Source organism: Canis aureus, chromosome 1, assembly GCF_053574225.1.
Source record: "Canis aureus isolate CA01 chromosome 1, VMU_Caureus_v.1.0, whole genome shotgun sequence".
In the NCBI taxonomy this organism is placed as follows: domain Eukaryota; kingdom Metazoa; phylum Chordata; class Mammalia; order Carnivora; family Canidae; genus Canis; species Canis aureus.
Window position 1 is genome coordinate 115,841,955 of NC_135611.1, and position 26,689 is coordinate 115,868,643.

Consider the following 26,689-nt stretch of genomic DNA (forward strand, 5'->3'; position numbering starts at 1 on the left):
TTATATCTTAATAATTATAGGTATAGTATAAATAATGACAAATTTTGATATAAATTATTTAATTATACTTCAGTAATACAATCAATATAATTATGGAATTGTGTAAATGGTTAAAAACTGGTATGGTATTGCGTACAGTATAGTATGATGTATGGCATAGGAAGTGGGGTGGGGTATAATATAATTAGGTAATAGTCACACCAGCACCAGTACCCCAATTGATGGCTGAGGGTGGAGGGCCCTATCCTATTAGGGCAAGCGGCCATGGCAATCGTGACTTTAACCCACACCTGCCTAGGGTCAACACCTGCCACATTGTGTCATATTTATTGTCCAGCACGGTGCCTGGGGCTGGAAAGCCTTAGCCCTACTACCTTCCTCTTGTCCCCAGGGTTTCATATCCAGTGGTGGTTCTTCGAGGAGGTAGGGCAGACCCATGGGATGATGGCGTACAGAAGTGATGAGGTAGACATTGACAGCCCCTGCCTGTCAGTTCCCTACTATTGTCCCTCTCCACTCTACATGGCCTGCCCACTGCAACTAGGAGGCTGAGTAAGGAAACAACATATCATTGATATTGGGGACAATGGAGGATATAGGTCAGATACACTGGGGAGGGGAAGGATGGAGTGGTTGAGGTTGGATGAGGAAGGATTAGGGCTTAAGTGTTCTGAGGTATGGGGAGGGGCATTAACTCTTGAATTAGAGGACATGTAACCAACCTACTGTCCCTCCCTCACCGCCACATCATGAGTTTAGCTCACTCCATGTGGGGCATTTGGTCAGCCTTGATGCTATTGCTATTACTATCATTCACTATATGGAGGGGTTCCTAGGTGGCTCAGTCAGTTGAGCATCTGACTCTTGGTTTCAGCTCAGGCCATGGGATCGAGCCCCACCTCAGGTTCCATGCTCAGTGGGGAGTCTGCTTGAAGAATCTTTCCCTCTGCCCCTCCCCCACTTGAACATGCTTGCTTTCTAAAATGAATGAATAAATCTAAAAAAAAAATTATACGAAGTGTCTAATTTGTGCCAGTGCTATGTTGGGTGCCTTGGACACAGCAGGAACAAGACAAAGTCTGAGCATCATGAGATTGACAGTCCAGTGGGGAGTAATGAATGATAAACCAAACCCAGAAATACTTAGTATCAGGTCAGATGGTGGTACTTGCAACACAAATACAGTACAAAATAGGAAGTTGATCACAAGAAGTGTTATTTCACATACAATGGTTGGAGGGGGGTGTCACAGAGGGTTGTCCAAAGAATGGAAAGGACTGCAAGCTGCATGGGCATTGGGGAAGCAGAGTACTCTCACAGAACACAGCTGGGCAAAGTAGAACAAGATTCCTTGATGTTAAGAAAACCCAGGGTTTAGCTGTTGACAATAAAAATGCTGACCAGCTACAACTGCAGGCTCTCCAGACCATATGCTCCCTTTTATTATAGTTATAATTTTACACTATAAACATTAAATGTAAACATGTAAAAACACAAATAATTGAAGTGTTATGTGAAAGTTTGATATAAAAATTACATAATTCAATAATTGCACAATACATATCATATAAAATAAACATTTTATTATAAGGAATATACAATAAATATTATAGTGTGCTATATATTGTAAATATACAATATTACTATAGTTTGTAATGATATGCACATATAAAATTATAGAAACCTATCTATATTTATAATCTAATATCTAATAATCTTTTATCAAATATAATTTAAATTATTACATGGTAAAATGTAATACGTTTGAGATTCATCCACGTTGTAGCTTGTGTCAGTAAGTCATTCCCTTTTGTGGTAAGTAGTATTCCCTTGTATAGATGTCCTATGGTTTGTTGAATTACTCAGGCACTGATGACATTTGGGTTGTTCCCAATCTTTTGGCAACTGAATATAGTTTCTGTGAACTCAATCCATACATAACTTTTCATTTCCCTAGGTTAAATATGGCTAATTTTATAAGAACTTACCAATTTTGGTTCAGAGTGGGTAAACTACTTTACCTTTCCAAGAGCAGCACATGAAAGTTTCCACTGTTTTACATCCTTGACAACTTTTGGTACTATTTAAAAAAAAATTTTTAAGCCATTCTTGTAAGTGTGTAGTAGTGTTTCATCACAGTCTTAATTTGCATTTTCCTGACTAATGATGTTGAGCATCTTTTCATCAGCTTATTTTCTATCTGTATCTTACACAACCATGTGGATGAATCCCAAATACATCATAAAATGAGAGGTCAGATTCAAGAGGACATACATACATATGTACATACATACATATGGATACATGTATATTTCTATAATATTATGGAAAAAGTAAAATTATAGAGACAAGAAACAGATCAAACTAGTGACTGTAAGAGGCTGGAAGTAGGGAGCAAGACTGCCTAAAAAGGGACAGGAAGAAATTTTGGGAAGTGAGGGAAATGTGCTCTGTCTTGATTGTGGTGGTGATTACATAATTGTATGCATTTGTCAAAACTCAAAATTGTATACTAAAAAGGGTGAATATTATTTTATATAAATACCTCAATAAATGTGACTTTAAAAATATATCTCAGTACTACAGTATAATAATACATATAAAAGAGAAATAGCTGAAAGTAATTTACAACAAAAGAACGTTTCCCTCTGTGAGGTTTGGGCACAGCCATGTAGATGTTGGTCAGATGCTTGTGTCAATTTATAACTAGTAATGTTATTAACAATAACAGGATACCCACACTGGTCTCCACTAGTCCTGCTACCTTAGTAAGCCCGGACTTTACCTTAAGTCACTTCATTCTCCATAATTCCATTTTATAGGTGAGGCAATTAATGCCCAGGAGGAAAGTTTGCTGGGTTGGCCCAGAATCCCCCAGCATTGGCACTAGGACTTGAATCCACACTCAGAGGCTTCACTATTCTGGTTGCATCATGGGAAGCTCAGTTTGTGGTCTCCTGGGGCCCTCAGATCCTCTCCACCCCACTCTGGGCCACTAATTCCCCAGAGGGTCTATGATGCCAGGATCTCATCCTCAACCCTTCTCCCTCTTCCAGGTTTCCTGTCCATGCAAACAGTGGTGATATGGAGAAGAAAGGACTCATGAAGCAACATGGGCAATGGGGAATCAGCATTGTTAGTAGGGATCAATAGGGGAAAAGCAAATACTACCAGGATTCAATGGAGGGGTCACAGATACTGTGTTACTGGGAAATGGGCATCTATAGACTTTTTGCTGATTATTAATGGAGGTCCTACAGGAAGAGTGATAATGAAGATTCCAAAATGCAGGTGAATAATGTGGAGTTTATGGTGCATTATCAGTCTTAACCTTAATTGTGGGGGGGGAACAGGTTAATGGCACTTAACAGTCTTCAGAGAAGGTACTGAGGACATCACCACATGCTGGGTTGGGGATCATTACAGACACTGCTAGGTGGGGAAATGGTAATTAGTCACCACTGTTGTGATGGACAAGTAATGGAGGGAGATCACAAACCATCCTACTATAAGTAAAGAGAAAGTATCAGAAGATATTAATAGTTGGATGGGGGGAATGGTATATCACAGCTCTCTAATCTGAGAACTGAAGTAAGTGCCATCAACCACTACTACATGAAAGTAAGAATACATGGGGAATATGAAGGTTACTAGACTTTAACACAGGTGAAGTAACAGACATTATGCTGGAGGTAAATGTGGAGGAGGTAATGAAAAGACCTCTAGACACCATTTCCTGGAATTAGGAGGGGTGGTAAAGACAGTACTGGAGTAAAATGCGGGGAGGGGGCAAGGTCTCCACACACTTTCTTGAAGGGTCAGCAAACATCTTAAGTTGGGGCAGAATTTTGGGTTATAAGACATTTAGAGAAGCCTCAGATACAGTACTGGGTGAAATAAAGGGGGTTACCAATGGATTAACATTATATCTGCACAACTCTACTACTTCCCACTCCCAGTTATCACCAGTTGACTGACTTGGAGGAACCATTCTGAGGCTTCCAATTTGGCTGCCCAGCAGCTAAGTGTTGAATCAAACCTTCTGCCTGGATTTGAGAGATCACTGCTGCCAGTCTTGGGTCAGTCACCTAACTTCCAAGGAAGGTCTGCACTATTTGCTGTCAGCCCCTACCTTCTATTACTTTGGGCCTGTCAGGGCATGAGGAATGGGTCTATAGGTAAGGGTCTGGGGTGGGGTAAGGTTGTGTATGCTAAAGTGAGCAGACAATTCTGCAGTGATTTTGGAGCTCACTGTGGCATTTCAGAATCATGGTAAGAAATCCTGGAACACCTAGCATCTATATGGGATTCCCACTGCCTCCGTTTTCCCTTCTTTAAATTGGCTGGCATTAGGCCAAAAGGATTATGGTAATGTTTCAGCTTTAGGACCAGGAAGGAGGCACAGCCCAGGTAAAAGCTAGAGATGAAAAAGCCTGGTGTTTTAGGCAAGTTGGTTCTCCCCATTGGAGCATCTTATGCTGCAATACAGAGAAGATCAAAGGGTTAAACTGCAATACATAAAAGATCAAAGGGAAATTATGATGGGCTGGGTCAACACTCCAAAATGTGCATTTATGGAATAGTTGTTGTCAGGCAAAGGTCAAGGGTCACAGTGGTGAACAAAATAGGGAAAAACATTCTAGTGTGGCAGCCATTGACAATTAAAATACACAGGGCATCATGGAATTAAGTGCTATAGATAAAGACATAGTCGGAAGGGGACCAAAATTTTAAGCCAGGCAGGAAAGAAAGCAGAGGATCCTCTATGAAGAGGGCCCCTGGAAGACATGAAGGAGCTAACCACAGAGATATGAGGAACTTTGTTCTTCAAAGAGAGTGCTGTAGATAGAGCACAGGCCCTGAGGCAGGACCTGAACTAGTATGTTTGAGGCACATGGGGGAGAAGGTGCTTGTGGAGCCCATGGCATGAAGATGGACACAGAGAAGACATGAACAAATGTTGAGGTTTTTAAAATTAGTTACTGATTTGTTATTATTATAAATGTCATGTCATTAAGCTGGAAGAACTATGACAGCAAAAGGGAGACTAGATGGAAAGTTGATCAAAATGACAAAAAAATTCTTACCTCAGAAACTTTCCTGAGGGTAGTGGTGGTTCACAAAACACTATGTTGGAGGATAAATGAGGGTCAGCTTTCTTGAGGTTAGTAGAGGTTCACAAAACACTATGCCAGGAGCTAAATGAGATAATGGCAGTTAGCACAGTGTTTAGCACTAATGCACTTATGGGGCTTAGAAGACATTGTGCTAGGGACTGAGGAGAGTCAAAGACACCTTACTGATAGGTGATAAAGGAGGGTTAGAAGTCATGATGCTAAAGGATAATGGGTCAACATACACTCTGAGGTTTGTGTCCATACACAGAAGAAGCTTTTTTGCTGAGTTATCTCTTCCTTGACGGAAATACTCAATGGGGGCTGGATATACACAACCATGTTAGATTCAACAGAAGGATGAAAAAACACCCGAAACTGTTAAGACGATGTGGATGTGTTCTGCAGCAAACATCTCACAGAACTTAGGGTTTGTCAGTATTATATGTTGTTCTACCATTTAGCTTGTTAGCACTTTACCTATTCCATAGTAAACAGGATTATCATTAACATAACAAACCTCCCTATGCAGAATTTGGTAACAATGTTGCTTCATACATATTTTTTGTAAGTAGGGTCCATGCCCAGTGCAGAGCCCAACACAGGGCTCGAACTCACAACCATGAGATCAAGACCTGAGCCAAGATCAAGTATTTGATGCTCAACCGGAAAAACCACCTAGGCGCCTCAGTTCCATCATATTTTTCATGAGAAGCCTTCTTTAATCTGTCAAATGGACAAAATCCCTTTTTTTCCAGGATGAATGCCTCATGGTTTAATGAAGGTGGTGACAATGTAGGAAGGGTCCCCTTCATTCTGGGCCCTCTTCTGTTCAGTAATGTGGAACATTTTGATAGGGTATTTCTACTTATGATAATATGCATATTTTCCTCCTGGAAAAATTCAATGATATACAATCAGAACTGATCTGAGTTTTTCTTATACTGTTCCTCTCAAGTGTGAATACTCTGATGGACATTGAGCACAGATTTCTGGACAAAGCCTTTCCCACAGACTACACACTTATAGGGTTTGTCTCCAGTGTGTGTTGTCTGGTGTTTATTCAAATTCGACCTATCTGTGAAAGCCTTCCCACACTCAGCACATATATAAGGCTTTTCTCCTGTGTGAATTCGCTGATGCACTTGAAGTTGTGATTTCTTAGTGAAAGATTTGCCACAGTCACTGCATTCATATGGTTTCTCTCCAGTGTGAATTCTATGATGTATAATCAACTCTGACTTCTGTCTGAAGGTCTTCCCACATTCAGAACAGATGTAGGGCTTTTCTCCAGTATGAGTTTTCTGGTGTTTACTGAGATTTGACCTGCCACTAAAGGCTTTCCCACAAACAGCACACACATATGGTTTTTCTCCTGTATGAATTGGTTGATGTACCAGGAGCTGAGATTTTGAGGTAAAGGATTTCCCACAATCATTGCATTCATAAGGTTTCTCTCCAGTATGAATTCTCTGATGAGTAATGAAGTTTGATTTCCGGATGAAAGCTCTTCCACACTCACTGCAAACATAAGGTTTCTCTCCTGTATGAATTTTCTGATGCACAATGAGTATTGATTTCTGGTTAAAGGCTTTCCCACATTCATGGCATTCATACTGCCTTTCTCCAGTATGAATTTTCTGATGTATATTGAGGTGTGATTTTTGGGTAAAGGCTTTCCCACAGGTACCACATTCATAAGGTTTCTCTCCAGTATGAATTCTCTGATGTGTAATCAAGTCTGACCTTTGTGTGAAGGCTTTTCCACATTTAGGACATATGTAAGACTTCTCTCCAGTATGAGTTTTCTGATGTGTAATGAGATTTGACCTGTTAGTGAATGCCTTCCCACATTTAGTGCACATATAAGGTTTCTCTCCTGTGTGAATTCGTTTATGTACATGGAGTTGTGACTTGGAAGTAAAGGATTTCCCACAGTGGCCACACTTATAAGGTTTCTCTCCTGTATGAATTATTTGATGTGCAATCAAGTGAGCCTTCTGGATGAAGGCTAGTCCACATTTCATGCATACATATGATTTTTCTCCTGTATGAATTCTCTGATGCACTGTGAGTGCTGACTTTTGAGTAAAAGCTTTTCCACAGTCACCACATTCATAAGGTTTTTCCCCAGTGTGAATTCTCTTATGTATAATGAGTTCTGATCTGTAAGTAAAGGCCTTACCACATTCAGTGCATATGGAAGATTTCTCTCTAATTTGAACTTTCTTATGTGTAATGAGGTTGGAACTATTGTTGAAGATCTTCCCATATTCAGTATATATAAAGGGTTTCATTCTTGTGTGAATTCGTTGATGTACCTGGAGCTGTGATTTAGAAATGAAGGACTTCCCACAGTTATCGCATTCATATGGTTTTTCTCCAGTATGAATCCTTCGGTGTGCAATCAAGTGTGTCTTCTGGATGAAGGCCTGTCCACATTCAATACATATATAGGATCGCTCACCTGTATGAATCTTTTGATGCATCTTGAGTGTAGACTTTTGCGTAAATGCTTTGCCGCAATCATTACATTCATGGTGTCTCTCTCCAGTATGAATTTTTTGATGTATACTGAGATCAGAGTTATAAGAGAAGCCTTTTCCACATTCACTGCATTCATAAAGTTTTTCTCCAGTATGAATTCTCTGGTGCCTTAAGAGAGAAGACACCTGGAAAAAAGCTTTTCCACATTCACTGCACTTATAGGGCTTCTCTCTAGTATGGGCTCTCTGATGTGTAATGAATTCTGGCTTCTTTACAAAAGCCTTCCCACAGTCAATGCACACATAGAGTTTTTCTCCTGTATGAACTTTCAGATGTACCCTGAGCTGTGACTTCTGGGTGAAGATCTTTCCAAATTCAGCACATTCATAAGGTTTTTCCCCAGTATGAATTTTCTGATGTTGAGAGGGTGCTTGTTTATAGCTGAGAATTTTTCCACATTGATTATGGTCCCATAACTTCTCTCCTGTTGGAGAACACTCAGGGTCAGTATAGTAAGAAATTTTACTATATTCAGTAATCTTATTAATGTTCTTTGAGGTACTGTTTCTATAATGACTGTGTAAATCTAAAGCATGCTTGAAAGCAATTCCAAATGAGTCACACTGATGGGATCTTTTTGGAGAAAGAATGTTTTGGCTCACATAAATTATTTTTCTAATGTCCTTATATTCATAATCCTTCTTTGTTGTCAAAATTTTCTTGATGAAAGCAACATCTCTTAAAGATTTGTTTTCTTTTTGCTGATAGCTCTCTATCTGGTCACCAATCTGCCACAAATCTTCTAGAATGAAATACAACAAAATATCACTTGAAGCATCACCTTCCTTCTCAATGTAGAAAGAAGCTTTTTCAGAAACTCTCTGCTATGAGGTTTGAAACCTGAACTCTCCTCAAAAGAGAATGATGTTTTTTTAGCTCAAAGACCAGTTAGCAGAGGCTAGAGGGGAAATATGGCTCATCCACGTTGAACGCAAAGAAAAGGGTGAAAGTAACTCATTTAATGGAAAGGCTAATGAAAGTGGTAATAGGAAGCATTCTAGAATATAATTCAATGGTTAGAGGAAATAAACTTTATGAATATAATCCACCATGAACAGAAGTGGAAAAAGTAAGGCAAAGAACAAGATATACAGCATAGCAATATTTATATAAATTAATAATACATACCCCAAGTCACCTTCAAATTTAAAATATTCATGAATTAAAAAATATGTTTCCATCATGTAAAACAAGTGCCTATGGTGAAAAGTGAGATGGGTGTTGGGGAAAAAGAAATGGTAATAAATCAAAAAATAAAATATAAGAGTTCCACCATTATCTGAAGGGGACATGTTCCAAGACCCTCATTGGATGCCTGAATCCTCAGACAGTACTGAACATGATTTTTTTTGTCAAGTCAAGAGCTTTCAGTTTTTCACTTAAAGGAAGCACTTTATGGCTTCTCTTTGGGATACTAGAATTGCCACTATCACTACTCTTGTGCTTTGGGGGCACTGTTAAGTATAATAAGGGTTACTTGAACAGAAGCACTGCAATATCATGAGAGTCGATCGATAACCAAAATGTCTACTAAGTGACTAATGGTTAGGTAGCATTTAGAGCATGGATATACTGGACTAATGGATGATTCAACTCCCAGGCGAGATGGAGTGGGATGGCAAGAGATTTCATCATGTTATGCAGAAAGGCACACACCTTAAAACTAATAAATTATTTCTAGGATTTTCCATTTACTATTTCCAAACCATGACTGACTATGAGTAACTGAAAATGCAGAAAGTGAAACTGCAGATAAGGGCCAACAACTGTAATAGAGAATCTTTACCCAGACTGATGACAGTGTGCCCTGAATAAGGACCATGATTAAACTCAAACTTCATCATGTGAAGTACAGATATAAAGCAAATACAAAAATCAGCCAACAAGGCACATAAGTCCCAGTTAGTGTGAAATCAAGCAACAATGACTGGAAGGAAATAACAGAAAAGTACTCCTAAGGGTTAAGTGACAATTACCCCCAAGTCATCAATTGGGTGAAAGGCATGGGGAATGAGCAAGTAAGAAATCTTATGTCAGTACCTATAGAGAAAATAGGAAGAGAGCCTGGTTGGGGTTAATGTTCTCAAGCATCTCATAGCGGAAAAAAGAAATGACAGAGGTCTACCAGGAGTAGGAATGTGCGACTCACAGTAACTGAAAGAAAGCAGATCCACCAATGCCTGAAAGCATAAAGAATCTCAGACAATGGGGAAGGCAGAAAGAAAAAGAATGTTTGAGAAAAGAAGCATAACCAAAAAAAACAAAAAACAAAAAAAAGAAAACCTTTAATGAGGAAGATATTAGCATGTGATCAAGATTCCAAAAAGCCAAAGAAAAAGATTAGACATGATAAAGGCATTTAGTTATCTGAGAGGCCAATGTCAAGGGTCTTCAAGCAATAGAAAAAAAAAAAAATGCTAAGGCCTTCCAAAAGAGTCCCCTTAATAGCATTTTAGAGATGCCAGTCTTTCTCAAGACAGCTGAGATTTGCTCTCCTTTCTCTCATCTGTCTGGGTCATGCTCACTTACCTGGACAGTTCTGATGTGGGCTCTCACCCTGCAATGCCCATGGCTCCTTTCCTTGCTCCAACATGAAAACTTCTGGTTGGGGAACTTCATACCCTGTTTGTGAGAAATTATAAAGGACTAGATCCAGCTAATTGTGTTTCAAAGTGCAAACAAAAAAGTCTTGTTCAATGAAGTTTTGTTCTTTAGGAAAGTAACCATATATTTCTGGGAACAGAATATTCAGAATGCCCAAGGGGATAAAGAATCCTAGATAAACCAAGGATAAAACAAGCATACTTCAGATATTCCATAGCATTTAGCAACTAAGAATAGAAATACTCCGTGTGGACCCAACTGACTGTGCTTACCTACAGAGAGCAGGTGACTATAGGTCTCCAGCATCACATCCCGGTACAGGTTTCTCTGAGCAAGGTCTAGATGCTGCCACTCCTCTCTGCTGAAATCTACAGCGACATCCCTGAAGGACACCGATCCCTGTAAGGGCACATTGCTGTTCAATGTGAATAGATAGCTTTGGGAGATGGAGAGACTATATTTAGGAATATGGAATATGGGTTTTGTCAAATTTTTTTTTTGGTTTCATTATTTCCTCTTTTTAAAAAAATATTTTAAAAGATTTATGTATTTTAGAGAAAGCAAGCACGAGCAAGAGGGGCAGAGAGAGTGAGAGAGAGAATCTCAAGCAGATTCCATGCTGAGTGCAGAGCCCAAAGCAGGGCTCAACCTCATGACCCTGGAATAATGATCTGAGCTGACACCAAGAGTTGGATGCACAGGCAACTGCACCACCCATGCACCACTACTTCTGCTTTTTATAAACTCATCTCCCATTTCCTAACATTATACAAAATTTTAAATGTACAAAAAATTTAAAAGAATCAGCATAGTAAAACCTATATACCCACCACTTAGGATCTATCATCAACATTTTACTCTATTTTATCACACATTTATTTTATTTTTTAAAGATTTTATTTATTTATTCATTAGAAACACAGAGAGAGGCAGAGACACAGGCAGAAGGAGAAGCAGGCTCCTCGCAGGGAGCCCGATGTGGGACTCAATCCCTGGACCCTGGGATCACACCCTGAACTGAAGGCAGATAACCACCGAACCACCCAGGCATCCCTATCACACATTTATCCATCCTTTTATCCAGCATCAGTCCACCTTACTTTTATGCAGTTGAGAATAAACTGTAAATTACAGTACACTTTGTCCTAAATACTTGAGAATGCAAATCAAGTAGAGTATATTTGTTTACCCTTCTTAAGTAAAATTTATGCAAAATGAACTGTACAAATCCACAGTGTCCCATCTGAAGTTTTGATAAATGCATACACCTGAGTAATACAGGAACTTTTAAAAAAATATTTCATACAGGAAGCACATTGAATATCTAGTTTTACACAATATTTTGTGGAAGAAAGAAATCCAATAAAGAATTTCTGCCATTTGTTCTATATTTCAGTTAATTACTTGTTTTTCAAAACTCAAGAATGAAATAGGCTCTCTTTTAGTATTCTAGCAAATGGATGAATGACCTGTGATACAGTTCCTGAGTAATTTAGGACCAGCCATTATGCTCCTCCTGGGAACAAAGAAATGAATGATTTACATTTCTAATCCTCTAGCAACTTAAAACACTTAAGATTTAAAAGAAGGGGAAAAGAAGACACACAGTTCACTAAAGTGTCAAAAAACAAATCTCTTAAGTAAAATACACTGAGTACCTACAAAAGGAAAGTGTATTTGATATGGGGCAGTACATTTTTATTAGTTGAATTTAATTTGAAAGATGATAAGCATAATATAGAATGGAGAGCAGGAAAGGTCATTTCCCAGAGAAGAAAAGTAAAGGTGAGGAGATAGGAAAATACACGGTAAGTTTGGGGAACACTAAATAGCTCTATATAATGGAGAGAAGTCTGTATAATATGTCACAAAGGTAGTTATGGAAAAAAAAATCTGATCACAGAACAAGGATTTTTTACTTTTACTAAAAGTAAGGTAATTAGATTGATGTTAACTTTTTTCATATAAGATCCCTATTGGAGGATAACTAAATAAAAGATGAAAAATTTCTTATAGAATGATTCTAGCTAATAAATAAGGAAGTTAGAATATCATAATTTTATAATTCCTAATGAAATAGTGAATTTATTCAGTAATCATTATTGGTTGCTTAACTATTTCAGGTGAAAGGCAGAAAAGAAGTTTACAATGGATGGACCAGCTAATAACATCTATATCCAATGATCAATTTTAACACTCAAAAAGAGATAACCAAAAATTATCTGCCTCCTGACACTGATATGGTAATTGATTTCATTATACCATCCATTAAGTATTCTTATCAAAGAAAAAGAAAAATGCCACCTGAATCTATTAAGCCTCTGGGTCTAACAAATTATTCATAGATAAAGTGAAAGAAAGAGGAACATACTGAACTATATTAAGATTGAAACATCAGCTAAATCCAGAAGGTGACAAATGGCCCATTTCTTCAAAAAATAAATTATATTAGAAAAAATAGTGGAAGGGAATCTTTTATTAAAAGAGTCTGAGGGGGTGTACCTGGCTGGCTTAGTTAGTAGAGCAGGTGATTCTTGATCTCAGGGTAATGAGTCTGAGTCCCACATTGAGAGTAGAGATTACTTAAAAATCTTAAAAAAAGAGAGAGAGAGACAGAGAGAGAGACTTAGGAGTCATACTAACCAAATGCAACTTGTAGACATTGTTTGGCCCTTAACTAAAACTAATGTTAGAAAGATTTTTATGACATGTTTAAAAAGACTCAAACAATAATCAGGTACTAGATCATATCTAGGAATTACTGTTGTTTGTAATAACGACTTACTGGTTTTGTTAAAGAAAAAACAATTCTCATCTCTTAGAGATACATGTCCAAGTATTTGCAGATAAAATAGGTATTTGAGGGCAGCCTGGGTGGCTCAGCAGTTTAGCGCCACCTTCAGCCCAGGGCGTGATCCTGGAGACCCGGGATCGAGTCCCACCCACATCAAGCTCTCTGCATGGAGCCTGCTTCTCCCTCTGCCTGTGTCTCTGTGCCTCTCTCTCTCTCTCTTTCTCATAAATAAATAAAATCTTTAAAAAAAGATAGGTATTTGAGATTTGCTTTAAAATAACCCAGCAGCTAAGGGGGCAGAAGGGTAGTTTTAGATGGAATCAGAATGACAGAGTATGACTACTAAAGCTAGGTGATAAGTACAACAACAGATACAAGGGCTCCTTATACTACTTTATTTACCTTTGTATACGTATTTTTCATAACAAAATGTTTAAGAACATGATCTTCCATATTAAAAAAATTTAATCTGTAAATGCATAATTGAAGGAATGGGTATTTCTACCTGGACTCATAAACTTTTGGGGGGGAAAAAAGGATTACAGGAAGGGCACCTGGGTGGCTCAGTCAGTTGAGTGTCTCTTACTTTCAGCTCAGGTCATGATCTTGTAGTCACGAGATGAAGCCACACTTCAGCAGGGAGTCTGCCTGGGGGCTCTCTCCCTCTGCCCCTCTCCCCACTCATCCCCCCTTCTAAAATAAATAAATCTTTAAAAAAAAAAAAAAAGGATTCTAGGAAACTGAATACCCACACTCAGCAATTTACAGAAACAATAGATAAGAAATAATCATTCATATAGAAGAACTAGAATCTAATCGATATTTATAGAATACTCCAACTGTTCAACAGTGAACACATTTTTTCAACGACCCATAGAACAATGACCGATATAGACCATATTCTAGCCTGCAAAACAAATTTAAAAGAATTAAAATAATACATAGCCTCTCTGACCATAATGGAATCAAACTAAAAATAATTAACAAAGAAAACAGAAAAATCTGCAAAGGAATTGTATTACAAAATAATGACAAAAGCTATCTGGAAAGCCACAAAATATTTGGAAATTAAACAACACATTTCTATATAACCTTTAAGTCAAAAAGGAATTCTCAAAAGAAATTCAGAAAATACATAAAACTGAAAGAAAGTGAAAATACAGTTTATCAAAATCTGTGGGATGCAGATAAAGCAATGCTGAAAGGGAAATTAAGGGACTAAATGCTTACGTTAGAATATGGGAACCAATCCAATTAAAAAATGGCCAGAAGATCTGAATAGACATTTTCCCAAAAACATACAGAAGGCCAATAGGTACATGAAAAGGTGCTCAACATCACTTATGCATATTAAAACTATAATGAGACACCTTACACCTGTCAGAATGACTATTATCAAAACAAACCTAAAAACAAGTACTGACGAGGATGTGGAAAAAAGGGAAGCCTGTGCACTGCAGGTAAAAATGTAAATTGGGGGAACCCTGAATAGCTCAGTGGTTTAGTGCCTGCCTTTGGCCCAGGGCATGGTCCTAGAGTCCCGGGATCGAGTACCACATCAGGCTCCCTGCATGGAGCCTGCTTCTCCCTCTGCCTGTGTCTCTGCCCCAATCTCTCTCTCTCTCTGTGTCTCTGCCTCTCTCTCTCTCTCTGTCTCTCATGAATAAATAAAGTGTTAAAAAAATAAAAATAAAAATGTAAATTGGGGGGCAACTGGAGTCTCAGTTGGTTAAGTGTTCAAACTCTTGACCTCAGCTCAAGTCTTCATCACAGGGTCATAAGTTCAAACCCCACATTGGGCTCCATGCTGGGCATGGAGACTACTTAAAAAAAAAAAAAAAGTAAATTAATGCAACCACTATAGCAAATAGTATAGAGGTTCTTCAAAAAATTAAATCTAGAACTACTATTTGATCCAGCAATTCCACGTCTAGGTATTTATCCATATATATACGCAAGGATTCCTGGGTGGCTCATTTGGTGAAGCCTCTGACCCTTAGTTTTGGCTCAAGTCATGATCTCCTGGGTTATGAGATCAAGCCCCATATTGGGCTCTCTGCTTGGCACAGAACCTGCTTGGGATTCTCTCTCTCCTCTGCCCCTCCCTCCACTCACACATACACACACTTTCTCTCTCTCTAAAATAAATAAATCTTTAAAAAATTATATACATGGATCCCCCCATGTTTACTCCAGCACTGTTTATAATACCGAAGACATGAAAGTAACCTATGTCCATCAATGTATGAATGTCTAAAGAAAATGTGATACAGGGATCCCTGGGTGGCGCAGCGGTTTAGCGCCTGCCTTTGGCCCAGGGCGCAATCCTGGAGACCCAGGATCGAGTCCCAAGTCAGGCTCCCGGTGCATGGAGCCTGCTTCTCCCTCTGCCTATGTCTCTGCCTCTCTCTCCGTGTGTGACTATCATAAATAAATAAAAATTAAAAAAAAAAAAAAAACTTAAAAAAAAGAAAGGGATCCCTGGGTGGCGCAGCGGTTTGGCGCCTGCCTTTGGCCCAGGGCGCGATCCTGGAGACTCGGGATCGAATCCCACGTCGGGCTCCCTGGTGCATGGAGCCTGCTTCTCCCTCTGCCTGTGTCTCTGCCCCCCTCTCTCCCTCTCTCTCTCTCTCTCTCTCTGTGACTATCATAAATTAAAAAATTAAAAAAAAAAAAAGAAAATGTGATACACACAGTGGAATATTATTCAGCCATAAGGAAAGGAAAGAAGTCTTGCCATTTGTGATAGCATGGATGGACCTTGAGGATATTATGCTAAGAGAAATAAGACAGAGATGTACAATTACGATATAATCTCATTTATTTGTGAATATCAAGTGAAACAATAAAATAAAGAAACAAAAGTCACAGACTCAGGGAACAGATTAGTGGTTACCAGAGGTAGGTGATGGGTAGTTGGCAAAACAGGTGAAGGCAGTTAAAAAGTAAAATTCCATTTATAAAATATGTCATGGGCTATGTTATATGTTACAGCATGGTAACTATAGTTAGTAACACTGTCATGTATATTTAGAGTTGCTAAGAATAAGTCTTAAAAGTTTTCATCACACACACAAAAAATTGTAACAATGTATGGTGATGGATGTTAACTAGACTTCTTGTGGTAATCATTTAACAATATATACAAATGTCATATTATGTTATATACCTGAAACTAACATAATGTTGTATGTCAAGCATAACCAATAAAAAAAGGAAAGAGAAAAATTGTTAAATCACTAATCTAAATTCCTACCTCAAGAAACTAGAAAATAAGCAAAACAGACACAAAGCACACAGAAGAAAGAAAATAATAAAAAGCAGGTATCAATGAAATTAAAAACAAAATTTCTGAAAAACACAAGAAAAATCAATAAAACATAATACAGTTATTTGAAAAAAAAATCAGTAAAATTGATACTTTGTTCACTGACCTAGACTGGCAAAGATAAAAAGGTACAAATCACCAATGTCGGCAATGAAATAAGACCTATCGATGTAGATCCAGGGGCGCCTGGGTGGCTCAGATGAATAAGCATACGACTCTTGGTTTTGGCTCAGGTCATGATCTCAGGTTCCTGAGATTGAGTTCTGCGTCAGGCTCCACACTCAACAGAGTCTGCTTGTCCCTCTCCCTTTATACTCTCCCCCTCACTCATGCTTGTTCTCTCTCTCAAATAAATAAATGAAATTAAAAAAAAATACAGACCCACAGCCTTTTAAAGGAAAATAAGAGACTACAAAAACTATGTGCTAATAATACACCCCCAAATTTAGAAGAAATGTACTACTACTTCAAGAACCACAAACTACCAGAAGTACAGAATTATGTAATAGAAAAGATGATTCTACAACCATTAAATTAAATTCTTAATTTAAAAGCTCCTGAAAAAATAAGTCTCCAGGCCCAGATAGTTTTGCCAGAGAATTCTACTAAATATTTAAAGAAGAAATAGTCTCTTTTTTATAGTCTCATCCAGAAAATAAAAAATATTTCCCAATTTTGTGAGGCCAGCATTACCCTGATACCAAAATTAGACAAAGCACAAAATAGAAACAAGACAATATGTCTCATGAACTTAGATACAAACATCCTCAACAAAATATTAACAAATTATAACCGGTAATGAACAAAAAGAATCATGCACCACCACTGTACTGTATTTTGCAATGCCCTCTGAGAATCTATAATTGTTTCAAAATAAATGAAAAGATTTTAAAAATACACTGAAGAAGGTGTATTCACAAAACAAAACATTTCGGAATAGGCAAGAATAGAAAATCAGTCACGAGACCTCTGCAAAATTCATGTGAGACAATATGAATTTCTTACTCATCTAAAGTTAAGGATGGAGTAGTAAAGCTACAGAAGAGATTGATATTAAGGAGATGAAACTGATATCAGCTCTAAGGTGAGAAAAGGGAACTCAAATAATTATCATTTATTAGTTCAGTGCAACTGTTGATGCTGGTACCACAGATGGACTTAAGGACTAGAAGAGGAGGCTGGGGGAAGACAAGAAATAATGATTTAAATTTTGTACATACTGAAATGTAGGTGATAAAACATACAAAGATGTATACTAACTAGTTGAATAGAGCTAATTTGTAGATAAGGATTTAGGAGTTGCATATACCACTGAATTCAGGGGAGGGAAAGAGCATATAGGAAGAACAAAGATCGAGAAAGTGTATCTGTATCTCTGGAAAGTATATCTTAGATATCTTTGTTTTTAATGTCTAAAATTATGACTGTTAAAAATTTCTTCATTTAATTGCAGTTATAGTTTGCTTTGTGATGTGTTGATTCTGTTTACGGGGCTTAAAACATTCTCATTTCTGAAAATGTTCTATATACTTGCAAAGAATACATGTGCTCCAATTTTTCCTCTTTCACACATTTGCATACTGATACCCTACATACACCAAAACCCCACCCCCCAAACCCAATGCCATCAGAATTTAATGGAGAATAAAGACGTCATATTAGTAGCTTTGACTCCTTACCAAATGAGCTTCTTATAAATAGTTTGTCCAGGAAAAAAATCTCCTCATTCAAAGATAATAATAAACATCTCCTGATGTACAAAGATACTATAGCAAAAAGAATGAGAGAAAAAAAGAAGAAATTAAAAGGAACATGCTAGAAATAAATTACCACAATACAGAAGAAAACACATTCGCCATGATTTCAAGGAATGCACTAAAACAATTAACTATCTAAAATGAATAGGAATCTAAGAGTTCAAGGGAGAAATAATGGACAAAGAGGCTAAAAAAAATGGTTATGTAAATTTTTAAAAAATAAATTGGCAGAACTCAATGAAGAAGTGAAAATGAAAAAGCAACACAAAAAAGGTTTCTCTGAAACCAATAAAACACCATGTGAAAACACAAAAATTGGCAAGGAGCACAGTAAGACAAGTGAGCAGGGCAGCCTGGGTGGCTCAGAGGTTTAGCACTGCCTTCAGCCCAGAGCCTGATCCTGGAGACCCAGGATCGAGTCCCACATTGGGCTCCCTACATGGAGCCTGCTTCTCGCTTTGCCTGTGTCTATGCCTCTCTCTCGGTCTCTCATGAATAAATAAATAAAATCTTAAAAAAAAAAAAAAAAAGACAAGTGAGCAATGTGAAATGGAAATAAAGATTTTTAAAGGAAAAGAGAAAAAAATAGATTTCAATAAAAAACATCTAACAAACAAAAGAATCCTTGCAGTGGATTCACAGAACTTTTATCATTGGTCGTAGTATAAATTTAATAGATATTGTCTAAAACAAGAGATTAAAAGATTTAGTGTTAAATAAAAGAGGCAAACCATAAGACACTCTTAACTATAGAGAACAAATGAGGGTTGCTGGAGGAGAGATAGCAGGGGATGGGCTAGATGGGTGAAGGGGATTAAGGAGGAATTTGTGAGGGCAGCCCCAGTGGCTCGGTGGTTTAGCACTGCCTTCAGCCCAGGGAGTGATCCTGGAGACCAGGGATTGGGATTGAGTCCCACGTCGGGCTCCCTGAATGGAGCCTGCTCCTCCCTCTGCCTGTGTCTCTGCCTCTCTGTGTGTGTGTGTGTGTGTGTGTCTCACATGAATAAATAAATAAAATCTTAAAAAAAAAAAAGGAGGCACTTGTGATGAGCACTGGGTACTATATATAAGTGATGATCAATAAATTCAGCTCCTGAAACTAATATTACACTATATGTTAACTAGCTAAAATTTAAATAAAAACTTGAAATATTAAAAATAAAAAAGACTGAGATCAAGATGTTAATGTGATAAAGATATTAAAAGAATCAACCATATAGAAAAGAATCCAAAATTCCAAATTACCAGAAGGGACACAGAAACAAAGCAAGAGTAAAGAGTGTAAGATGAAAGATATATAGAAATATTTTTATCAGAAATGTACATAAAATACATCTTTCTGAACTGCTGTACAGAAAAAGTGCACAAGGACTCCAAACAATGGCAGTAAAAGGATGAAAAAAAAAAACATATCCGGAAATGCCAACAAAAAGGAATCAAGAGCCTCCACCTTAATATCAGAGCTGAATTTTAGGGAAAAAATATGAAAAATAACAAGAACACAATCCAAAATTAATTTCAGATGTCATCACCACACCAAATTTCATAGTATCAAAATTTATGAACAGAAACTACAGATAAATACAGACAGAAATATATTTGTGGTGAGAAACTTAGTATTTCTCAGCTCCAACAGATAAAGTAAAAACAAAACAGACTGTGAAAACCTTATAACTATACAAAATGGCTTAAGACAGCAAATTCTGTATCTTGAAACATTCATGTGCCTATGTAACATTCAGAAATAATAAACATAAGACTTGCATACACACTTTACGTAAAACCTAACATTCCAAGAAGCAGAATAAAATGAGTGCAAATAAATCTAAAGCTCCAATTCTATTAAAAGTAGAATTAACTTGGGGTGCTTGGGTAGCTTGGTCAGTTAAGTGTCTGCTTTTGGCTCAGGGCATAATCCCAGGGTCTGGGGATTGGACCCCAAGTTGGGCTCTCTGCTCAGCAGGGAGCCTGCTTCTCCCTCTCTCTGCCACTCCCCATGCTTGTGCAAATAAATAAATATTTTTTAAAAATTAACTTAAATAAAAATCTTAATACCTAAAAGTGAAAGTGTGGTAAGTAGTAATTAAAGATTTGGTGAGAAATTCAGTATGTTCCGAGAAATTCATCCATTCCATCCCTAGATTTTTTGTACTTACATAAGACAAATTATTTTTCTAAATTATTTCTGAACACTGTTTTGCTATATATTTTATCTTTTGACATACAGCATTTTTATTTTTAAGATATTTTATTATTTTAACTTTGGAATGAACTGCTGAGTAAGCAAATATCTGCTTCACATGTGAACCTATGATAAACCCTATTTGATTATTTTTTTCATGTGCTCGTGAATTTAGTTAATACATTTATGACTTCTGATACTATGTTCAAAATTTCCAGTTCTTTTAGTGTTCTTGACTGGTTTAAGCATCAGGATTACTGTAGTAACAAACACCACAAACAAGGTTGGGAATAATTTTAGATACCATCTTTACCCAATACTTTGGCATAAAGCTCAACTATTAATCCACGTGTTTTTCACCACTTTCAACTGTGCAGGAAACATTTGATAAACATTTTAATTTCTTCAAAGGCTTCTGGACCATCTGTATTTACCAATTTTGACATTTATTTTTTATAAAACTGTATACCTTTGTTCAGGTTTTCATATTTTTTGTATGATTTTATATAATATTAATTCATGATTGTTCTAATTGTTGATAAAGCAATAACCATCTCTCTTGTTTGGATACATACTTTCACTGTATCTCTACTCCCTGATATGGATCACCCACACATTCAGAAGCCACTTACGCTCTGTCAGACATCTTCATCAATTATTGTTCTCTTATGTGACTAATTTCTTCCCTTATTTTATTATTTTTATTATTTTCTAGTCCTTATTACTATTTCATATCTACTGAATTCTTTTCTAACTTCTTCAGTTCTGAGTGTTACTCTTACCTTAGGTCTTTTCCCCCCAAGCTTCCAGGATTCCATAAAAAGGCATTTAAATCTGTATTTTTCCCCTCTATCGATAGTTTAGCTTTGCCACAGAAACTTTAAAATGTAGTTCTTGGGACACCTGGGTGGCTCAGTGGTTGAACATCTGCCTTTGGTTCAGGGCATGATCCCAGAGTCCCAGGATGGACCCACATTAGGCTCCTTGAATGGAGCCTGTTTCTCCTCCCTCTGCCTATGTCTCTGCCTCTCTCTGTGTGTCTCTCATGAATACATAAAACGTAGCTATTTATTTAATTGAAATTAAACTTAAAAGAATTTTCTAAGATCCTTTACAGTTTTCCCTTTAAAGAATATTTGAGTAGAAAAAATTTAAAGTTTTCAGATATGAGGGGTTCTTTTGCTAGGCTTTTACTTTTTAAAACTATTTTTTTTTAATTGTGGTAAAATGTACATAACATAAAATTTACCATTTTAAAATGTACAGCTCAGTGATACTGTCTAGTCTCAAAGTTGTACAAAAGTCATTTACTTTGTATTTCTAATTTAATGCTTTTGGTTAGGGAATAAAATCAACATTATAGCAAAGTTTCATACTTTTTGCCTGTCTGGATTAATATTTTTGGAAGTAGTTCATAAAAATGATTAATGGAGGGCAACCCCGGTGGCTCAGCAGTTTAGCACCGCCTTCAGCCCAGGGCGTGATCCTGGAGATCCAGGATCGAGTCCCACGTTGGGCTCCCTGCATGGAGCCTGCTTCTCCCTCTGCCTGTGTCTCTGCCTCTATCTCTCTGTGTGTCTCTCATGAATAAATAAACAAAATCTTTAAAAAAAAAAAAAAAAAAGAAGAAGAAGAAGAGGAAGAAATAGAGAGGGACACCTGGGTGGCTCAGTGGTTGAGCATCTGCTTTTAGCTCAAGGCATGATCCTGGGGTCTGTGGATCGAGTCCCACATCAGGCTCCCTAGGAGGAGCCTGCTTCTCCCTCTGCCTGTGTCTCTGCCCCTCTCTGTGTCTCTCATGGATGAATAAATTAAAAGTCTTAAAAAAAAAAAAAAAAAAGAAATACTTTCAGAATTCCACACAAAAATAACTTCTAATCGGGAATCTTATCCTCAGCCAAAGATCAATATAGCACATGGACAAAATAACAGGCAGGGGTTTTTTTTGTTTTGTTTTTTTAAGAAATGTTTTTTGTTTCTTTAAGGTTTTATTAATTTTTTGACAGGGAGAGTATAAGCAGAGGGAGCAGCAGAGGGAGATGGAGAAGCAGGCCTCCCGCTGAGCAGGGAGCCTGACTCTGGGGCTCGATCCCAGGACCCTGAGATCATGACCCAAGCTGAAGGCAGACACTTAACCAACTGAGCCACCCAGGCACCCCTAAAAGGGAGTTTTTGACATTCCATCTCTGTACTGTTATACAGTGGGCCTCTGGATATGGAGACACCCATGTGTTGCTCATTCTTGGCAGAAAAATCAAGATTTGCTTCAGGGCAATAAAAGAGTCTGGTTGCTTCCTGTGACCCATTTGCTGCTGCCCAGAGGCTCTGGTGACATATCAGAGGTATCTACTCCTAGAATGAACTCCTACCCGTTGGGACTCTTCCTTCTCACCTCAAATGAATTGTCATGTTCCTCTGGAACCAGGATCAGGGATTTCTGGGGAGAGGTCCGATTAGCTGACATAGTCATGGTAGGTCTCAAACTTTAATCTCTCAGGAGCCTAAAGCTTTGTAGACATCTGTAAACTCAAGCAGAGCTGCTGGAGAGAGGCAGGCTGGAGTCTGGATAAAGATCTAACCCAGGGGCTCCCCAGAGACACCAAAAAACCTAGAACGACAATGTCCACATGGTCAGATACTCGATATTTATCACACAAACATTTCCTGTGAACACCAAGGTGAAGTTCCCAGAGCTAGAAACAGAACAGAGGCTCTCAAACTTGAGTGTGGATTCAAAACACTTGGAGGGCCTCTTAGAATACAGTTAAAAATCCTAACTTCACTCCCAGGTTCTGATTTAATAGGCCCAGGGTAGCAGTTGTCTTAGTTCAGTCAGGCTGCTATAATAAAATACAACAGACTGGGTAGCTTATAAACAACAAAAATTTATTGCTCACAGTTTTGGAGGCTGTAAAGTCCAAAATCAAGGAGACAGGGTGGTCACATTTTAGTCAGGGGACTCTTGCTGGTTCATAGCCAGCACCTTCTCATTGTGTCTTCACTTGGTAGAAGGGGCTCAGGAGCTATGTGGGATGTTTTGTAACAGCACTATTCGTTTATGAGTACCCCACCTCCATGGCCTAATCGGTTCCCAAAGGCCTCACCAACTAACACGATTATTTCTGGAGATCAGGATTTCAACATAAAGCTTTTGGGGGTACAAACACTCAGCCCAAGAATTTACTTTTTTTTTTTTTAAGAATTTACATTTCTAAGCAGTGTCCAGGTGATGTCGATGCTGAGGGTCTGAGGACACTTTGAGAACCAGTGCTGTGGAAAATATAAAGCTTAATGGAACCTATGATGGGTATTGGCCATGAGATATGGAGTAATATTACTTAAGATTTGAACTGTAGCTCTGCTATCTTTCAGTTATGAAAACAGGAAGAAGTACCTTTTGTTTTAGTTTCAAAAATGAGGATGAAAGTACTTATTTCATAGTTACACAAATTAAAATGAGGTGACGCTCATAAAGTATTAAACATCTCCCTGGCGCACAAGAAGCATAAAAAAATATCAGCCATTATGTTCTCTATTAGATATTAAAACTTAATAAAAACCAATGTAATAAAAAAGACAAAACAAAACATACATATTGACATATATGTAACAAAAATGGCATTCAACTGAGTGTACACAGGACATTTATTGTGTAAGTGGCACTGACATAATTGATCATCCACCTGGAAAAAAACAAACTAGATCCCCATCACACATTATACATTAATTAGACTGAACTCTAGCAAGACTAAACATTTAAGCATATGTATTTTTTAAATCCCAAAAGATATTTAAATAAATTTTAGTAATAAATGTTTGTGTTAACATTGTGGTTGGGTAAGAGAGATCTTTATTACATATGTGAGAAAACCCAGATGCTATAAAAGGAAAAACACATTTCTGGGTAGATGATATTTCTTAATTATATATTAAAATACACCTTAAAATAAAAATGAAAAAAAATAAATTTTCAATATGTAACAATAGGTTACCTTTAAATTAAAAAAAAAAAAAAATCTAGCAACCAGTATGGGGGGAAAAAGCCCAGAAAAAAAGACCGAACAAAGGATATAAAAATTCACAGAAAAGGAAATTTAAGTGGTAATTAAGCAAAAAGATGCCATTTTACTAACAGGAAAGTGCATTAGAGCAATTAGATCTAATTTCTCCTAAGAATAATAAAATTTATTTTATTTTATTTTTTAAGTAGGCTTCATGCCCAACATGGAGCCCAAAACATAGGGCTTGAACTCACCACCCAGAGATCTAGACCTGAGCCAAGATCAACAGTCAGTTGCCCAACGGACTGACCCACCAAGGTGCCCAGTAAAAACTTATTTAAAAAAAATACAGTGGGCAGCCCCGGTGGCTCAGCGGTTTAGCGCCGCCTACAGCCCAGGGCGTGATCCTGGAGACCCGGAATCGAGTCCCACGTCGGGCTCCCTGCATGGAGCCTGCTTCTCCCTCTGCCTGTGTCTCTACCTCTCTCTCCTCTCTGTGTATTCTCATGAATAAATAAGTAAAAAATCTTTAAAATAAATAAATAAATAAAATGCAGTGTTGGAGGGATGCCTGGGTGGTCTCTGCCTGTCTCTCATGGATAAAATCTTTAAAAAAATAAAAAATAAAAATAAAAAAATCCCGTGTTGGAAAGCATTTGGAAAAATGACCCGTTTTATAACTTATTGGTGGGAGCTAGAATTGTTATGGTATCTTTAGAGTTAATCATATCTATAATTAAAAATAATCAACTATTTCTAATAATAGTTTCAAATATAAAAAGCAAATACTGACAAAAGGAAGGTCAAGTGGACAAATTACCAATCCAGTCAATTTACCTTTTTCTTTAATTTTCTTTAATCAGACAAGATAAGCTGAGTGTATCTATGAAACAACACAATAGAGAACACATTGTTTTGACGTTACACATGTGACATTTATGAAAACCGACCAAGAACTAGACGTAAAGCAAACTAAACTCGAGCATTACCCAGAGGCATTATTTGAAATCGACAACACACTTCTAATAACTCATGGATGAGAGAAAAAAAAAATTAAAAGCCAGTACTTTTTGACTGGAACAATAAAATGCTACACACCAAAATTTATGAATGTTAGAAAGCAAGCTTATCATAGATCCCATCGAACCCAGCTCACTGACCACTGACTCCCATCACTGAGTCCACACAAACCCCACACTCATCTCAAAGATCCCCATCACTGACCCAAGAGACTCCAATCACAGCAACGGACGCCACAATCTTCACCACTGAGCCCAGAAACCGCCATCACTCACTCTACAGACAACACTCCCATCACCGACCCCACAGAATCCCTAATCACGACCAACCCAAATCACCTCAGAGACCTCTTGCAATTGATACGGGGAGAAACTCCAGACACCAGCAGAGAAAAAGCCTTCGTGGAGGACCACTTCCGCTTCCGGTCTGCCCTCTAACTCCTCCCCTCAAGAACTGTTGGTAGTGCGCATGCTCTGAGTTACCTTGGAAGCTACGTGTGCCAACAATCAACATGGCGCAGTTCCCATAAGAGACGCTGTCTGGCCGAAAACATGGCCTCGCCCAGTGGTGCCTCTGAGCGTGAGCCGCCATCTTTGAGGCGTCTCCATTCCGTACAGCGGAGGATTAGGCCACCCGCGGGTTTTCACAGCGCGAGGTCGTGATTGCCACTTGAGGCCCTGGTCGAGGTATGCTTCTGAGAGGGAGAAGATATTGGCGGTGAAGTCCGGTGCTTTGTGTTATATTTAGAAAAGCTAATTTGCCTCTAGGGATATGGCATACAGCTGAGAGCAATGATCTGGGATGAAGGGAGCCAGGGAGGAAAAATCACCAAGGAAGGAGGACGAACGTCTTGTCTGTTACGGCTGAATCTTGGGAGGAGTCATGGGGAGAAATCTGGACAGTCCAATCTACTTTTTTGGACAAACTGCTGAGGGAGAATGTGAAGAGAGGTCAGATGGGAGCCCCGTCCTGGACCAAACCTCCAGTCCACTGCAAGAAGGGTTTTTTTTAGCTTTTTATGGGAGAAACCACCTGGGAAAATAAGGTACAAATCAAGGTGCTCCAGTCTTCTGAGAGACACCGCCAGGGCAAGACGGCACCTTCTGAGGAGCTGGTGGAGGGAAGTGGAGCCTTGAATCCCCATTAATCTCCATTAGCAGGCAACAATTATAAAAATAATAATGGTTTTTAACGTGGTCAACGTGTGACCAAAAGCACCTAAGGTAAACTGATATTTTTGTTTATTTATAAATTAAAATCTAAGTAATAAAACGTCCTTGGTATATGAGTAAAGCCTAGAGTCGGGTTGGGGGGGGGCAGTAAATGGGGGAGCAGGTGAAAA

At 38.0% G+C, this 26,689-nt stretch overlaps 2 protein-coding genes across 17 annotated transcripts in view; one reads left to right on the top strand and one right to left on the bottom strand.

The window, feature by feature from the left end:
* Window positions 1-26,689, top strand: part of ZNF383 (zinc finger protein 383) — an 83,060-nt gene that overhangs the window by 12,483 nt on the left and 43,888 nt on the right. For 2 of the 6 annotated variants that reach the window (XM_077908595.1, XM_077908684.1), the window contains exons 2-3: window positions 3,057-3,291; window positions 25,191-26,570. The exons of 1 other annotated variant lie outside the window; for it this stretch is intronic. The gene's annotated coding sequence lies outside the window, so the exon portion shown is untranslated. Of the gene's footprint in view, window positions 1-3,056; window positions 3,292-12,388; window positions 12,509-25,190; window positions 26,571-26,689 lie in introns of those variants that run through there. 3 more of the 6 variants (XM_077908460.1, XM_077908478.1, XM_077908449.1) reach the window with 3 other exon arrangements.
* On the bottom strand, window positions 1,196-26,177 carry LOC144312485 (uncharacterized). 11 transcript variants are annotated; one of them, XR_013378054.1, is made up of 6 exons: window positions 25,686-26,176; window positions 22,719-22,934; window positions 10,538-10,664; window positions 10,191-10,283; window positions 5,088-8,403; window positions 1,196-4,478 (listed from the first exon to the last, which is right to left on the bottom strand). XR_013378054.1 is itself a non-coding variant. In XM_077895629.1 (6 exons), exons 4-6 carry the CDS (start codon window positions 10,569-10,571, stop codon window positions 6,068-6,070), a joined length of 2,463 nt encoding a protein of 820 aa, XP_077751755.1. In that variant the 5' UTR covers window positions 10,572-10,664; window positions 18,067-18,153; window positions 22,719-22,934; window positions 25,686-26,177; the 3' UTR covers window positions 1,196-6,067. The 11 variants fall into 11 exon arrangements, 10 of the variants coding, with proteins under 10 accessions (XP_077751755.1, XP_077751466.1, XP_077751590.1 ...); XM_077895629.1 differs by adding an exon at window positions 18,067-18,153 and having other exon boundaries at window positions 1,196-8,403; window positions 25,686-26,177; XM_077895340.1 differs by adding an exon at window positions 25,165-25,210 and having other exon boundaries at window positions 1,196-8,403.

What these genes read in the sequence shown, in the direction of transcription:
- LOC144312485 (XM_077895261.1), bottom strand. Translation starts at nt 22,796, where the DNA reads ATGACTATGTCAGCTAATCGGACCTCTCCCCAGAAATCCCTGATCCTG. An exon ending in AACATGACAATTCATTTGAG is followed by an intron (nt 10,665 to 22,718) that starts GTGAGAAGGAAG and finishes GTGCCCTTACAG; the next exon opens with GGATCGGTGTCCTTCAGGGA. An exon ending in TAGTCACCTGCTCTCTGTAG is followed by an intron (nt 10,284 to 10,537) that starts GTAAGCACAGTC and finishes TCTCACAAACAG; the next exon opens with GGTATGAAGTTCCCCAACCA.